The following is an 18,097-nucleotide window of genomic DNA, read 5'->3' on the forward strand; positions in this document are numbered from 1 at the left end:
AGACCACACGGCTACCCTGGCGGGCTTGTACCTATTACTTGTGCCAAGCCTGTCTCCTATTCTATTCTATCCTATCCTATCCAATCCTATCCTATCCCTCTCCTTTTTCCTTACCATTATCAACCCTTGCCAGGGATATGGCAAAGTCCTTAATGGCAGCTACAGCAGAGAAGAACATCTTTGGTATGGCACAGCTGGTGGAGGAGGCACACTTTCCCTCCTAAGGGCAAATGAGGAGTGGAATCACTGCCTTGTGGTGAAGAGGGATCTTCAAAGGCTGAGAGAGTAAACCCTGAAAGAAAATCCTCAGATGTGTTAGGCTTAGCAGAACCATCAGATGAGAAAAAGTTGCTATTGTTTTCAATAAAAGAACAAGCCTCAGATTAAAAAAAGCTAATGTAGACATCACTTCTTGTACCCATGAAAAGATTGACGGCTCTTCACAACCTGAGGAAACACCAAGGAATGCAAGAAGATACACCAAACAAGAACAGGAAACTAGAATCCAACAAAATGACAAAAATAAGTTGAGAGTGGGAACATTAAATGTAACAACCTTGAAAAGGAAAGACTAAAGAGATCATATACATGATGGAGAGGAGAAAGATTCATATCCTTGAAAACTTGGGAAAGAATAGTTTTACTATACTCCAAGTACACACCTCAGCAAGGGTGCAGTGAGGAAGATAAACTGAAATTCCTTGAAGAACTGGAAGACAAATTAAGAGAAGACAACATTATGATAATTGGGGATCTGAATGCTCAGATTGGCTCGGATAGAAATGGATATAAGGAGGTGATGGGCCCTTTTGGATAGGGAAGACAAAATGTTGAGGGTGAAGAAATTTTAAATATGTGCATAAAGAATCATTTTTAAGTGAAGAATACATTCTTCAAGAAACAAGATAGCGACAATATTACTATATATAGCTGGGATGACAAATCTAGGACAGTTATAGACTATATATTAACAGAAAAATTAATTGGAGGGAAAGTAAGGGACACTAAAGTCATACCAAGTGAGCAGTTGGATAGTGACCACAAGTTACTAGTAGCTGACCTAAATTATAAGCTGTACAAAGAATGCCAAAAATTAAGGAGTGGAAGTTGAGAAAAAGAAGAATATAAGAAAATTTTCCAAAATCTAGAACCACATAAATTGCCAAAAACCGAAAGGGGTAGGGTACAGGAAGAGTGGAACCTATTTAAAACATCAATAGTTAACAGTGTTGTGCAGATATGCAACAAAACAAAGGGTAAAGTGAAAGACAAAGAAACCAGTTGGTGGAATGATAGAGTAAAAGACGCAATTAAAAAATGTAATATGGCAAAGAAAAACATGGAGTTAGAAAAAGAAATCAGAACCAGGGGCTGGTGCCAAAAGATCAACACAAGGCGACAGCACTGGAGAAGGAATACCGACAAAAGAAACTCCCAGCGAAGAGAAATGTGAAAGAAGAGATGGGAAATATTCACCCAGAAACTAGAGACGGGTAGCAAAGGGAACCAAAAACTGCTATATGGGTCATTGAAAAGTAAAAGATTTCATAGGAGAAGAAATAAAAGCGATTCAAATAGAGGATGGGGGTATTAACAGGGACATGGAAGGTATCAGAGAAGAGATGAAGAATTATTTTTAAATCTTACTGAATGGGGAAGGTGCACAAGAAAGTAACACCAAAGTCATTGAATTAGAGGAGGAGCAGGATTCAATCTCTCTCAGTTAGAAACTGAGAATTGTCTGAAACAGATGAAAAGTGGAAACGCAGCTGGAGTAGATGAGCTGACAGCAGATGTGATTAAAGTTTCAGGAGTCTATGGAATACAATTGTTATACTGGGTGCCGGGGATGATATGGAAAAAAGACAAAGTGCCGGATGAATGGAAAAAAAGGAATTATAATACCATTGTTCAAGAAAAGTGGTAGAAAGAAATGCACCAACTACTGAGGAATCACACTGTTATCACACTGCCTTAAGATAATGGGAAAGGTCATAGAAAAAAGATTGCAGAAAATTTTAGAACACCAATTAAAGGAACAACAGCATGGGTTCAGAAGTAATAGGGGAACAATAGACGTCATTTTCTCCCTCCATCAGTTAATGGTGAAGTATTGGGAAAAAGGAAAGGACATGATAGTAGTATTCATGGATTTGGTAAAAGCATATAACAGTGTACCAAGGGATAAAATATGGAAATGCTTGAGAAAACATAATCTTCCTGATTTATTAATTAAAAAAGTACAGATGCTGTATGATGGTTGTGAGAGCAGTGTACAAGTAGGAGGTAGAAGATCAAAATAGTTTAAGACAAAGAGAGGTGTTCAGCAAGGCAGTTCACTCTCCCCTTTACTCTTCATTACAATTATGGACACAATCAGGAAAGGAATCAAGGAAGAAGAAAAATGAAGATCTCAGTGCTTTTATTTTTGTTGATGACATCACCACTTGGGGAGATACAGAAATGGAGGTTCAGAGTAGAGTAGATTACCGGAACACAAAATTAAAAAAAGAATCAAGTTACGTAAGTAGGAACAAGACAGTGACAATGAAGATGAGCAGGCACCCACATCTTTTAACATCATACTGGACGGGGAGATGGTTGAATGTGCAAAAAGTTTCAATTATCTAGGAAGCATCATATCACACAATGGAAGTTCCAAAGTATTAAACAGAATAACAAAAGGATCTAGCTTCTACTACCAAGTAAAAAATCTAATCTGGGAAAAGGAAGTCCCTCTAAGAGCTAAACAACCCTGTATAAAACTTATCTCCTGCCAATCATGATGTATAGTCTAGAGACCTGTGTCATAAATAAGAGAGAAGAGAGTAAAATGCAAACATGTAAAATAAGTTCCTTAGGTCAGATCTACCAAAAAAATTAGGAGGGACAGAGCCAGGAAGACCTGGATTTGACACTGACTACAGAGGAGAGGATGAGTGCTTTGAGACTGAAATGGTTCGGTCATGTGAAGCAAATGCACTTGACTCAAACTCCGCACCAGTATTTGGAGATGGAAGTGCCAGGAAGAAGACCAATTGGGCGGCCTAGAAAGAGATGGACATGCCAGGTTAAGGAAGATCTCAAGAGGAGAGGAGTAACATGGGACGTAATGGAGAGGGAAAAGCTGTACCAGAACGGAAACCAATGGGGGCACATCGTTCACCAAGATCCTACCCGGCTCGCTGGAAGGAAATCCTGATGATGACTTGTGCCAACTGCAACTGCTTACACGCATTCCCAGTTACCTGGCCTACAATTGTGAAACACGTCCTCTGGGAAACCAATGACATCCTGGTAATTAGCAAAGATCATCAAACACATGCTACCTTGCATCTCAATAACCTTCAGTCTTGTCCTATTTTATCACTTAACACTATGGTAAAGAGCTGAACTGACACTATTTCTAGAAGGAACTCCCACCCCTCTGTGCCCTTGTGTTGTTATGACAATGCATAGACCTTGGTACTATGCTGAGCTAGGGATGCCACCATGGTATTGCTGAGTGAGAGACACCACCTTGTTCTATATTTGTATCTATCTCTTATTCTTAAATTGCCCCCTGTTGTTCTGACAATGCATGGACCTCTGTTCAGCCCTGTCGGCAATAGCCTAATATAATCCATGCGTCAATCTACTACCATTACCACCCTATGGCCAACTACCATCTTTCTAACTTGTTGCCACCCTATGGCCAAGTCTCAGACATATCATATCACCTTAGCAGCCAATGGTCTTTCACTTAATATGAATGGGAGGGCTGGGTGCCATCATGTGAGGTATGCGAGAGGGTCGTTGAGGGTCGGTGAGGTAGTGGCCACAACAGTAGGTCACTCTCTTGCCTACCAGCTTCCTTGCCCTCTGGATGTGTCCGCCAGTTCTTCCTATTGAGGGTGCAACACTCTTTCCATACCATGTGCATTCACTCCATGGCTACAACCAGTTGTCATGCACATTTTACCCCTTAGTGGTAGTATTTGGGAAAAAGCACACATTTTCTATAACATCTCGCATTTATCATTTTTTGTGTGGGAAAATCCCCCCAGATGTCCACCTGCTACCAAGCTGACATGTACACTCTGTTCCATCAGCCACCCTTCTCCAACCATCACTCCTGCACCCCACCTTCTTTCCCCTGTTACGTATTTCACCAGGCACAGAACCTCATCCCAGTATACCACAGAATTGCGTATTCTTCTGCACAATGTGTGTGTGTGTGTGTGTGTGTGTGTGTGTGTGTGTGTGTGTGTGCACGTGTGCATGCACTCCCTTGTCGGCATGCCTAATGACGACTCATCACCTCTATTACTCAGCTAGACATTACTTTTACTTCTAAATTATTTACACATTAACAGAATTGACTTTCTAATCAATAAAATGATATTTAAAGCACAGATACTTACCATAGGAGGTGCAAGCAGCAGATCAAGATCCACCTTACTACTTTCAGGTTCTTCTTTTGTTATAAGTCTCAGAAGCTGCGAAGCTGCTTTATGCTCAGCAGGTAGTAGATTTGGACTGTAGATGATATCATCAAGAAACTCAATTGTAAGGTTCTTGAGACGCTGATCATTTTCAAAATCCTGTTAATAAAAGATATAAAAAATTCTGACTCATGTTCACTCCTTTATATGAAGTAAGTAAACAAAGGGTAATGTTAAACATCATACTAACTGTGTTATTCTAGGTTTTCCTAGTATAATAAATGCTGCTGGGCATCTTGTGCACTGAACTGCAAAATGTTATGAGGCTTGACAAGGTCAGATTTGTAGAAAGGGAAATCTTACTTTTTTCAATATAAAATTTAATTTAAATATAACTGGTGGATTTTATTGATGAATAATTTATAAAAAGTTGACTGTTTTTCATTAATTCAAATCATTACAGTGAGTAACTTGTCAAAATCACACACTGTGACTTATGTGACAATAGCATAGCCAGTAACAATAATGTCATATGGTTCAATGGTCTGGTGCAAGTCTTTCAATTGGATGTCACTTCACACTTGACTTGTCCCTGAGTCAACACCAACCTGTGCTTTCAGGTGGTCATCCATGTTGCTAACTTTGGTGACCTGGCAAGAACAAATGTATTAGGTGTGGTAAGACAGTTGGTACAGCATAATAAGTGGGCCTCCCGTAAGTCCAGCCCTTCATCCACATCGTGGGAGACGGTCAATTGCACAAAACAGGGGACTACATGGTAGGGTGGTGTACGGTGTTGATTGCATTTGGCTCTGAGCTGTCAAGGCCCAGATGCAGCTAACAGAGCTGTGGTGAAGATACTGCTGCCTTGTAGTATGTATGGTTGGCCCCCGAAATGCTAAGAGAGAAGATCCTGATTAAAAATTAAAAAGAACTCAAACTGCAACAAAATGAAGCTGGATTGATCAGTGGTAACAAACATGCCAGGAAAATAACAATAATAATCGAAAAACAAGTCATGGAAGAAAGAGCAGAAGTATAAAGTGCAAGACAGATTTATATATTGGAATTGGGAAAGTGAGATCTCTGTATCCCTCAGGAAGACATAAGATGGTACTAGATCAAACAATGAAACTGATAGCTCCACAGTAAGTAAGGCAGACAAGAAGCAGAATCCTAGAAAAGTGAGAAGACAACATGGTCCATAGCTGTAATGTGGAGAAACATGAACTTCATACAGGGTTTGTGATATAACATCAGCTTAACACTAGAACCTCCAGAGTGATCAAAATGACCACAACATGTTTTCAAAATGTTATTTTGACTGCAGTTTTTGTCTTATTGCAATAAGCTTCAGTGACTTTTCCAGGTTGAAGGTCAGAATCACCCATACTCAATGTATTTATTTTTTGAAAAATGGTTAGGACGTTGTTAACAAGTACACTTAGAACAGCAAGAGCGGAATTTTGACCTATGTACTGGCTATTGTAATAAAATGTCTTCCTTTGGTTGAGATTAAATCTGTTAACAATCAGTCTCTAAACAGAAATAATATGCACAATAATGAAACTCTTTTAATTTACTTATGTCCATTGTTTTTCTCTCTTTCTCAAGTCATATTGTCAATTGTTAGCTCATAGCAACATAGTAATCATGGTTCGCAGATCTCCATCACCTACTGATGCAGAATTGTTTGCTATCTTAGATGATATTCCAGATGATAAGTCTGAAGCAGAACCTAGATGCAGAAGACCCAAGAAAAGATGCGGACGAAGATTACTGTCAACCAAATGATCACTCTGGAAGCAGCGATTCAGATTATTCTGGAAACGTATTTGTTCAGCCAGGTTAGTAATAATTACAAAATGCATCATTTACATGTCAAAATTCAACTTTCACATAAAATTTTGGATTGAGATGACAGTTACTCTGAGCAGAGACTTCTAGTTTGAAGTTTACTATTGTTCTATTACAGCAGCAGAAAATGTATCACATAAAACAAGATATCAGAAGGAACAGGTCAATGTATGTCTCCCAAGACCACATGATATGTTGTTGAGCACTGATGGCATCACAGAGAGGACTGTAGCAGAGTTTGGAAAGACCACATCTGGCAGACTGGCGAGTTATAACATCATGAGAGAAAATCCAGGACCTACACCACATTCAAAGTGGTATGTTTCTCATGCCAGTGGAGTGAGAACATGGCATCTGTTTATTGATGAATCAATACCAAAAGACATAAAACACTGTATGGAAACGGAGGCAAAATGTGTTCTAGGAAATGTATTGCGGAGTGTAAGTTTGGAGAAAGCAAAGGCTTTTATTGCTTTATTGTATGCTCATGGTGTTCTTGGAGCCAATAGTACTGAACTTGATGAACTGTGGTCTAAAAAGTGGGGCCACCCTATCTTCAGTGATACTATGGGGAGAAACTGCTTTCAAGAAATTCTAAGATTTTTGTGCTTTGACATTACAAACAAAAGATCAGAATGTTTGAAGACAGATAAATTCCCTTTAGTATCAAAAGTCTAGAACAAATTAATTGAAAACTGCCATTTGACCTACACTTTAGGTGAAAATCTAATGCTGATGAACAGCTTTTTCAAGCAAAACAACACATTCATTCTTACAGTATATGCCAAACAAACCAGATAAATTTGGTACAAAATTTTGGCTTCTTTTTTATTATTATTTTCACATCTAGTTCCATAGGACCAAACTGAGGAGCAAATCTCCAAGGTCATGGAATGTGTCAGTACATGAAATTACAACATAAAAGTAATAACAGATTAAAATAAAATGTTTATGAACCCGAAAACAGTCAAGTCGTAAGTTTAAGTAAAGGCAATCAACAATGTAGCAAGAATCAGCTTAATTTATCAAGGAACTCTTCGAAAGAATAGAAGGAGTAACCCATGAGGAAACTCTTCAGTTTTGATTTGAAAGCACGTGGATTACTGCTAAGATTTTTGAATTCTAGTGGTACCTTATTGAAAATGGATGCAGTATACTGCACACCTTTCTGCACAAGAGTTAAGGAAGTCTGATCCAAATGCAAGTTTGATTTCTGATGACTATTAACTGAGTGAAAGCAGCTGTTAACAAGAAACGACAGTAAGAAATATGTGTATTGAGAGGCTAATGTCAAAATAGCCAGACTCGTGAACAAGGGTCAAAAAGAAGTTTGTAAACTTACACCACTTATTGCCTGAAGTGCCTGTTCCAAGCCAAAAATACCCTTTTAGAATGGGAAGTGTTACTCCAAAATAGAATACCATATGACATAAGCGAATGAAAATAAGCAAAGTAGACTAATTTTTGTGTCGAATCATCACTCACTTCAGATACCATTCGAATAGTAAAAATGGCAGCATTAAGTCTTTGAACAAGATCCTGAACATGGGCTTTCCACAAGAGGTTACTATCTATATGAACACCCAGGAATTTGAACTGTTCATTTTCGCCAATGATATGCCCATTCTGTGAAATTAAAACGTCAAGTTTTGTTACATTGTGTGTCAGAAACGGTAAAAACAGTCCTACTGCGATTTAGCGTTAGTTTATCTTCTACAAGCCATGAACTTATGTCATGATCTGCACTATTTGAAACCAAGCCAATGTTGCACACAACATCTGTTACTGCCAAGCTAGTGTTATCAGCAAACAGAAATATTTTAGAGTTACCCGTAATACTAGAGGGCATGTCATTTGTATAAATAAAGAACAGGAATGGCCCAACACGGATCCCTGGAGTACCCCCCTCCCCCCCCCCCCCTCTCCACACTTAACCATATCCCACTCAGTCCCCACATCACAGCCATTCTTAATACTGTGAAGAATAATGACTTTTTGCTGTATATTACTAAAGTAAGAGGTGAAACATTTATGAGCTACTCCCCATATTCCGTAATGGTCCAACTTCTGGAGCAATATTTTGTTATCAACACAATCAAACACCTCAGTTAAATCAAAAAATATGCCTAGCATTCAAAATATTTTGTTTAACCCATCCAGTACCTTAAAGAGAAAAGAGAATATAACATTTTCAGTTGTTAAGCAACTTCTAATGTCAAACTGTACATTTGATAGCAAATCGTGTGATATAAAATGATCAATTATCTTTACATACACAGCCTTCCCAATAACTTAAGCAAACACTGATAGCATAGAAATAGGTCTAAAATTGTCTACATTACTCCTTTCTCCCTTTTTACAAAGCAGCTTTACTACTGAGTACTTTAATCATTCAAGCAACTAACCATTCCTAAAGGAAAAATTACAAATATGGCTAAATACAGAGCTAACATGTGCAGCACAGTACTTTAATATTCTGCTAGGCACTCCATCATATCCATGAGAGTCCTTAGTCTTCAAAGATTTAATTCTTGACTCATTCTACCCCTTGTCTATATCACAGAGGAATATTTCAGACATCAATCTCGGAAAGGCATTTGCCAGGGGAGTTATATGATCCGATGAAGAAAATCAGTTTTTATTTTATTCGGCAGTAATGTTCCGAAAATGATTGTTAAGTACTGTATATATATCTGATTTATCAGTAACAGAAATATTTTTACTACGAAACGACTTTACATTGCCAACACTGTGCTGCTGACCAGACACTTCTTCACAACTGACCATATGCTTTTAATTTTATCCTGTGAACTGACTCTTCTATTTGCATACCACATACTCTTTGCCTTCCTAATAACATTTTTAAGCACCCTAAAATACTGTTTGTAATGGGCTACTGTAGCTTGATTGTGACTACTTTTAACATTTTGATATAATTCCTGCTTTGTTCTACATGATATCCTTATCCCACAAGTCAGCCACCTCAACTGCCTTTTACTGATATTATCCTGTTTAGAATGTTCTAATGGAAAATAGCTCTCAAAAAGCATGAGAAATGTGTTAAGGAAAACATTATATTTGTCATCTATGTTATTGGCACTATAAACATCTTGCATCTTGCCACTCTTGTTCCTTGACGAGGTTTAAAAAACTCTCAACTGCTGTTGGATTAACTTACCTACATAGTTTGTAATTATATGTGACATTTGTTTGAGTACAAAAGCATTTTACTATTAAAATTTGTGCATCATGGTCTGAAAGTCCATTCACTCTTTTACTAACAGAATGCCCATCTAGTAATGAAGAATGAATAAAAATATTGTCTATGGCTGTGCTACTGTCCCCTGCACCCTAGTTGGTAAAAACACAGTCTGCATCAGATCATATTAATTTAGGAGATCTACCAACACCATTTTCCTTGAACCGTCATATACAATATTTATACTGAAGTCACCACATATAACTAATTTCTGGTACTTCCTATAAAATGAATCAAGAACCCTCTCTAGCAAGAACCCTCTCTAGCTTGATCAGAAATGCTCTGAAGTCAGAGTTAGGGCAACTATAAACAACAACTACTAGAAGTTTAGTTTTACTAAATTCAACTGCCCCTTCACGACATTCAAATATCTGTTCATTGCAGTGCCTTGATAGCTCTATGGACTCAAATGGAATACTGTTTTTTTTTTTTTTTTTTTTTTTTTTTTTTTTTTTTTTTTACATACGTAGCGACTCCACCACTCCTAAAGGAACTCCTTGAAAGACAGCTAGCTAATCTGTATCCTAGTAAAGGAAGCCTCTGAATTTAAGTGGTGCTCCATTATACCAATAATTTCAGAGTCAACATCTATAAGCGGTTCACTAACTTTATCTCTAATACTTCATATATTTTGATGAAACATGGTAATTCCTTCTCTACTTGGAAACATGACATCCTCTAAAGGTGAGCCCTTAGAGTGACTTCCTTTAAGCAGGTATACCTATCAGCTGACTTCAATCTAAAAAGGGTGCAGCTCTAACACTACAGGAATTTTTCCATGAGTAAGCCCACCATCACCAACCCTACACTGTCACTTATAAGCTTTGTCAGCTACCCGAGTATCAGAAACTTGACAAACAGCTCTTGATCAGTTTCTAGTCAAGAAGAGTTTACACAACACCTCACTAAAAATTTTCACTGCAGGTTTTAGTGAGCATGTTGCTCAAATATTAAGCATAAAAGTACAACGCAGTATTCTTAACAACATGTCTTTCAGAACAGCATATCGAAGTTATAATCAGCATAACGTGAACTACTTCAACAACTTATTACAGAAAGAAAAATGGCTAGGAGTGTACAAAATGAATGATATAAATGAAAAATTCAACACTTTCATTGATACATTAACCCATTTCTTTCAACTTACATTCCCATTGAAAACATTAACCATATGGGGAAAATCTAGAACAAACAGCTGGATCACAAAGGGAATAAGGGTTTCATGCCAGAAGAAAAGACTACTTCATGAAATATGTAACTCAAAAAATTCCTCACCTGTAGTACGCGCATACTATAAAAGAACCCTCCAAAATTAAAGTAATAAAAGCAACAAAAATAATGTATAATGATGAAATCATTTATAATTCAGCTAATGAATCAAAGGCTATGTGGAGTGTTATAAAAAAAGAATGTGGAGAATACAAACAACTTTGGAAAAATATAACAGTATCACATAAAAATAAAAAAGTAACAAACCCCTTAGAAGTAGCCAACACATTTAACAACTTTTTCACAGGTGTTGCAGAAAATATGTTACAATCAAACTTTAAGACACCCAGGCATTGAATATAAAGTAAGTGCATGTAGAGGATCAATGTACATCAGTTCTGTTTCACAAGATGAAGTAGCTAAAGCAATAAAAGGACTAAAAAATTCCAAATTGGCAGGTATAGATGGTATACCTGCAACAATGTTAAAGAAGAGTGCATCAAACCTAATTGAAGTACTCACACATTTATGCGACTGCTCACTTCAGGCAGGCACTTTCCCTGATGTGTTGAAAACATCAAAAGTTATTCCTGTATATAAAAAAGGGGATAAAGACAATGTAAATAACTACAGACCCATCACAATTTCCTCCTGCATTTCTAATGTATTGGAAAAAGTTATGTTTGAGAAACTTATGAAATTTATAAATAAAAACAGCAACCTATGTAATGAACAACATGGGTTCAGAAATAAGAGGTCAATGACAACTGCTGTCTATGAGTGCATCAATTCCATCCTAAACCTGATGGACAAAAAACAGGAAACAATAGGAGTCTTTATTGACTTGTCAAAAGCTTTTGACATGGTGGACCATAAAATTCTGCTATCAAAGCTAGAAAGATATGGTATTCGAGGTCTGTCCAACAAGTGGATCAGTTCCTTCCCGACAAATCGTATGCAGGCAGTGTGTGTCAAGCACACAAATATTGAACTAAAAACTGTATCTAATCACTTATCTGACTATAAACAAATAAAATGTGGTGCACCCCAAGGATCCGTATTGGGAGCCCTTCTGTTTATTCTGTACATAAATGATCTGAGCTTAAATATTGATGCACACAAAACAATCATATTTGCAGATGACACCATGATTCTACTAAAAGGAGATGACGATGAACAGTTACAGCAGACAGTAAGCACGGTCACGAAACAACTAAGCAGCTGGGCACAGAGTAATCAGCTTGTAATAAACAGTAAGAAAACCGTTGCTCTAAAATTCCACAATGTTCCTAAGAAGGACATGTTTATCCCATCAGTCTCTATCAATGACGAACCAGTTGGTAACAGTACTGAAACCAAATTCTTAGGACTTTGGCTGCAGAGTAATATCAGATGGAATAAGCATATTGACTATCTCAATGCAGAACTGAGCAAAACATGTTATCTTCTTTGTTCATTAAAATCATGCTGTAGTGAGAAAACAGTATTGAATGCATATCATGCGTACTTTCATTCTCGTTTTAGAAATGGGGTCACCTTCTGGGGACACTCTAAAACAGCTAATAGCACTTTTAAACAACAAAAAGGGCCATTAGAATCTTGTTTGGGTGCAAGCCTAGAGACTCTTGTAAACCCCTGTTTTAGAAATCTGGTATTCCCCCATTACCATGTGTATACATTATGGAAACCCTTTTGTTCTTTAAATTAAATGTAATAGGCAAGGACCGGAGACTACAAAAAAACTGTGAGATACATGAGCACTTTACCAGACAAGACAGAAACTTACATATGACTCAAATCAGCACAGCAAAAATGTACTTTTCACAAGGGAGTTAAGCTTTATAACAAACTTCCTGAAAACATAAAAGCTATCACTGAGGTCAATACATTTGGAAAATCTCTAAAGTCATATTTACAGCCTCACTGCTTTTACTCCATTGATGAATATTTAAATTTATGAAATGTGTTATATAAATATTTACGTGTAAAGTGTATTATTGTAAGTTTAAATATGTATGCCTTGAAATTACTTTCAGCCTGTATATTTATAACTTGACTTCTCCGATGTCTTATGCATAAGCTGCTATGTAGACAATGGGACCAATAAAATACAATCTACAATCAACAATCCCCTTCCCATACCTATTGAGGTGCAGGCCATGCCTAGTGAAACCCAATCTACTGATAGACTTAACTGGCACCACTGAAATGTGTCCCATGCTGTCTCCCACCATTGCCCTCTCCAGCCCTGTGTGTTAACGCACCTAACAGCTGCATTAAGATGAGGTCGATCATGATGCTGAAACAGTTGCACGAAATATGAGCATTTTGTGCCACCAGTTTGAGTAACTATCTTTACCATGTCACCACTTATATCATATTCCCTGTCCCTATCAAGACTGTTCCCTGCTCCACCCACTATCACTACCTGATCATACTTTGTAACATTCCTACATAAATCCCTTATGCTGTCAGTCACCTTAGCCAACCCTGCACTAGGCTTCACAATGCTGGTGACCTGGTACTCACTTCCCAACACTTCCTGCAACTGCTGGCTCACACCTCTACTGTGCAAACTACCTAGCAGCAGAACCTTCTTCTTTCTGTTAGACTTTGTAGCTGATCTAGGCCTCCTAACCGCTGAGGACTGCTGCATGTTCCCTACACCTACAGCTACAAGACACTCCTTTCTACTCAATTCTGACAGTTGGTCAAATCTATTGTATATACGCAAAGTATAACTGTCTGAATACCTCCTCCTCCTTGCTGCCTTCTTGCCAACTGCCAGTTCCCATTCCCCAGCACCTTTCATCTTTCATCCTACTCAAACCATCTAGTTCCTCATTTGCGGTTTGTAACTGTACCTGAAGAGCACAGATCTTATGCTTCTGCTCCTCTGTCAACTTAGTTATACTACAGATTCTGCATTCCCAGGAGAGGATCTCACTAGAATGCCCACTGGCTTCCCCACTGCATCCCTTCCAATGAAAATACTTTGAACAAATCCCACAACCCACCACTCACAAACCTACAATAGAGCCCACACTTCTCACTGATGGTAAAATCTATACGTCTACCTAAGTTCAGTTACACCAGTAGAACTATTTACATAGCTAATAATAGTGGTCTCAAAATTCTCTCTCTACTAAGGAAGCTACTATTTTTATTAATACTATTAAACCACAACTAATACCAATACCAACAAAACCTCACAAAATCATTAGCTAAAACCAAACATTCAAGTGGCCACTGGAACACTCAATGAAGTTAATGGGTTCCCTTATGTAGGAAATGACAACCACAGATTGCATGATCTGACTCATCCTGAAAGTGTAGTAATGAAGTTGATGGAGCCATTTCAGACAAAGGTGCAAAACGTGACTATGGAACTAATGTACTAGCATTGTTGGAACAGTTAGATGATGCAGAAGATAAATCCCTAATGCTGTGAAGGCAATATGACTCTGACCTCTTCAAACATCCCTGTGGCACTCTTACTGTATTTAAGGGCAAACGAAACAAGAATATGCTTCTGTATAGCATTTTGTATTCAGAAGTTGGACTTGAAACAGGTCTAAAAAAAGTCTATAATCAATAGATGACTACAAGAATACAAAATGTGGTGAATCAAATGGCAAGAAAATACACTGTTTGAGCTGGTACTTGTAGATGGACAGTTCATGTATTTTATAATATTCTTGACTTGGCAGCTATCAATTCATAGATCTTCTCAGGAAAGTAAAAGGGAAATCACTCATCAAAATCATATCCTGAAGCTATCAGAGTAGCTTTGTATGGGGTACATGGACTCAAAAAGTAACTTGGTGGAAACAGAAGCTGGATCTGGAAACTTGGTGGAAGGAAATAAAATGAGGATACAAGTTCAAATGAATAAGTGTAGGAATAAGACAAGTTATATCTGCAAAAAGCACAAACAGCAAATGTATGGTTCTTGTTCAAAGGACATAACTAATTATTGGTATGTATTTCCTGCTCTTAAAGATATGTAATTCATATCATTGAGTGCAAAAAAAAGTCAGGCAGTGTTTTACAAGTATGTTATGGTATGTGGATTTGGCAAACTGATTTTATGATTATAAGTGGACCACATAAATATTACAGTAATTTTATAATAATGAGTACACAATAAATATGTCAGCTTCTTTACTAAAAGAATTTGAAATAAAAACTGTGTTTCTTAATTAGATAAAACATTTCTAAAAACTCATTCTTGTTTGTAATAAAATAAATGGAAAAATATTAAATTTGAAACATTTATATATTTCATCTTATTTTAGTCTTATAAACCTGAAATACACATTTAAAATGATAATGAGAACAAAAACAATAATTTTCATATAGCAGTCAAAATTACTGCATTGGCAGTTCTAGGTATACAATGTGTTCTGGCAGTTCTAGGGTTAAGCACCTTGTGATCTGGTTCACATTTATCTGTCCTAAACTATCAACACTCAGGATATTGGGTACATTTTCCAATTATTCTATAAAAAATGTCCACGCACAAACCAACCAAGCTGAGAAAGAAGAAAGGGACATTTTTTATGAACTTCTGGAAAGAACACGATGTAAAAATAGTCATGAATGGTCTATTTGTTCAGTGGCAAGGTAACAGGTATTTACATGAACAATTGGACCCTACAAACACACCAGCACGAACGATGATGGGACAGAGCTCATATTATTCACAGCATCCTGAAATGTGGTTGTGGGTTCCTCACTGTTCCCACATGAAGATATACACAAAGGAACATGGAAGCCAGTCAGCAGGAATACTGTTAACCAGGTTAATCATGCATTGATTGACACAAGAAGTAAGTTGGACTTCGTGGATGAGAGAAGCCTCAGAGGCCAAAATGTGCATTTGGACTACTTTTTGTTATAGGCATAAGTGAGAACTACAATCCCCAATACATCTGAAAGAACCCGAGCCAACAAACAGAAATATAATGTAAAAGCTTAAGAACCTTCTGCAATTAAAGAGCAATACCAGGAAAAAGTATCACAGGAACAGAGAAGGGATGAAGAGAAGAAAATGACAACATCGATGGGAAATGATAAGAAATGTATGGAGATGTCAGCCAATGAAATGTTGGCAACTGAAACAACGTGCATAAGATCTCCATGGTTACATATTGAGTATGAGATAGTAAGAGAGGGAAATAAAGTGACCTAAAGAAGAACATTACAATCAAACTGTACGAGAGCAACAGTGGAAGTTTCTAAAGAGAAGAAGAGCACTGAAAAGAGGATCTGTCAATGAAAAGAGAGAGAGTGAATGAAAGCAATCACCAATGAATAGAGCTTCTGAGGAATCAGAATGAGTCCTGGAAATTTTATAGGGAGGTAAATGCTGCTAGAAATTGTCCAGTGGAAATACTAGCTCACTAAAGGATGAAACAGAGAAAATCTTAAGTGAGGGGGAGAGAGACCTGTGAGAGATGCCACTGACATTTTGATAAACTCCTCAACTTCAGAATGATACCTAGAGATCCCATAGATGTGCATGGATTAAATGACTCACGTGAAAATCCTGGCCCATCAGCTTCAGAAGAGATGTGAACTGCTTTGAAGAAATTCAAGAAAAATAAGTCGCTTAGAATAGATAATATTTCAGTGGAACTGTTCAAATAAGGTGTGGAAAGTTAGCACAGATGTTGGTCAATGAAGGCCAAAAAAACTCTTTCAGTGGGGGCATATTAACCAGCCACAATGGGGTGCCAGAGTTATTGTGTTTGTGGATTTTGGGGAGCACATAGGAGGTGAGTGTGCGGAGTGTCATAGGGGTGAATAGGGAAATGGATCCAGGGGAGAAGTTCTGGGAAGGGCCCAAAGCTTTAAGCAGGAACTGGAGATTGTCTTGGACTTCTGGGATGGGATCATTCTGGCAGAGTCAGATAATTGGCACGGGTCTTCTGCCAGGTAGTCACTAGCATTCATAACAGTGGTGGAACTTTTGTCTTCATGGAAGATGATTAGGTCATGATTAATTTTGAGGTTGTGTATGGCTATTCTTTCTTCTAATGAAAGGTTGGTGTTCTCAGGAAGGGGACCTGGGGAAGAATGGTGAGGCTAAGTTGGAGGTAAAGAACTCCTGAATAATCATTGTGGGAATTATGGTGTTTTTGGTTGGAGGGAATGCAGAAAAAAAGTGCTTCCACTGCAGAAATTGGGAGAAGGAGAGTAGGTCTTTGACTAGTCCAACAGTGCAAATTTGGGTGTAGGGCTTGGGGTGTGGCCTCTGGAAAAGAGTTTTCACATCTGGCTTCTTCAGCTGAATCCTCTGAGAGAGGTGAAACAGCTTCTTCAATGGCACTGATGAAAGATATCGGCAAAGTCTTTTGAGTAGGGGCAAAATTTAGCCTTTTATTTAAGACAGATAATGTAGCTTCATCTAGATCCTTATCCATCAAATTTATGACAGGATGTCAAAGAACAGAAACCACTTGAGAAGGCTGGTCTAATCAGCTATACTTGGAAACCTGTATTTCTGTAGCCACTTCACGAACCCAGTCAGACCTAGCCCATGTCACGCCATCAAATCCGTCCCATGTGTCAGGAGATGAAACAGCTGCTGTCTTCAAATGCAGATGATACAGGTGTTCAGAAACAATGTCCAACTTCCGATGAGTAAAACAAATTCTTTCTCTGACAACAGCAGAACCAGCTCTATGAAAATTCTAGTTACTGCAGCGTTCTTAGTTAACCAATCTTGCAAATTTTGGAACAACTCTGAGATCATGGCACTTCAGTAAGAAACTCAAGAAGCTCAATTATATAGCTCTCTGGTGTCATAATTTGTCCAAACAATGGATAAATGACACCATCTACTCCCCTGCAACACTATTGTTAAGCTTTCTACCAAACCCTCAGCTCCATAGAAGTTTCAGTCATATCCAAAGAGCTCATCTTTAGCTCTTCACCCAAATTTACCCTTGCTGGACTTGTCAAAGACCAACTCTTCTTCCCTTGATCCCTGCAATGGAAGTACTTCTCTGGTGCAATGCCTCCAACAGAAACATTCCTAACTCCAACAACTAACCCTTGCCCTTCCAGTTCTATCACCATTCAACTGTGATCCTGCCCCCCCCCCCCCCCTCCCCTCTCCTTCCCACCTAACCACCCACTGGGCACCTTCCAGAAATTCCTTACCTCCAACTTAGCCTCACCATCCTTCCCCAGGTCCCTTTCTGAGAATACCAACCTTTCAGTAGAAGAAAGAATGGCCACACACAAAATTAAAAGAAATCCTGATCTAATCACCCTACCTCCAGACAAAGGTTTCACCACTGGTTTTATGAATGCCAGTGACTAACTGGTAGAAACTCTC

At 38.1% G+C, this 18,097-nt stretch overlaps 1 protein-coding gene across 1 annotated transcript in view; it reads right to left on the reverse strand.

The window, feature by feature from the left end:
- LOC126281292 (ras-specific guanine nucleotide-releasing factor 2-like) overlaps positions 1-18,097 on the reverse strand; it is a 1,771,818-nt gene that overhangs the window by 242,560 nt on the left and 1,511,161 nt on the right. Inside the window, exon 22 of the mRNA XM_049980119.1 lies at positions 4,404-4,583. Coding sequence (XP_049836076.1) covers positions 4,404-4,583 — 180 coding nt within the window. The remainder of the gene's footprint in view (positions 1-4,403; positions 4,584-18,097) is intronic.

The sequence above is a fragment of the Schistocerca gregaria genome, chromosome 7 (genome assembly GCF_023897955.1).
Source record: "Schistocerca gregaria isolate iqSchGreg1 chromosome 7, iqSchGreg1.2, whole genome shotgun sequence".
NCBI lineage: Eukaryota > Metazoa > Arthropoda > Insecta > Orthoptera > Acrididae > Schistocerca > Schistocerca gregaria.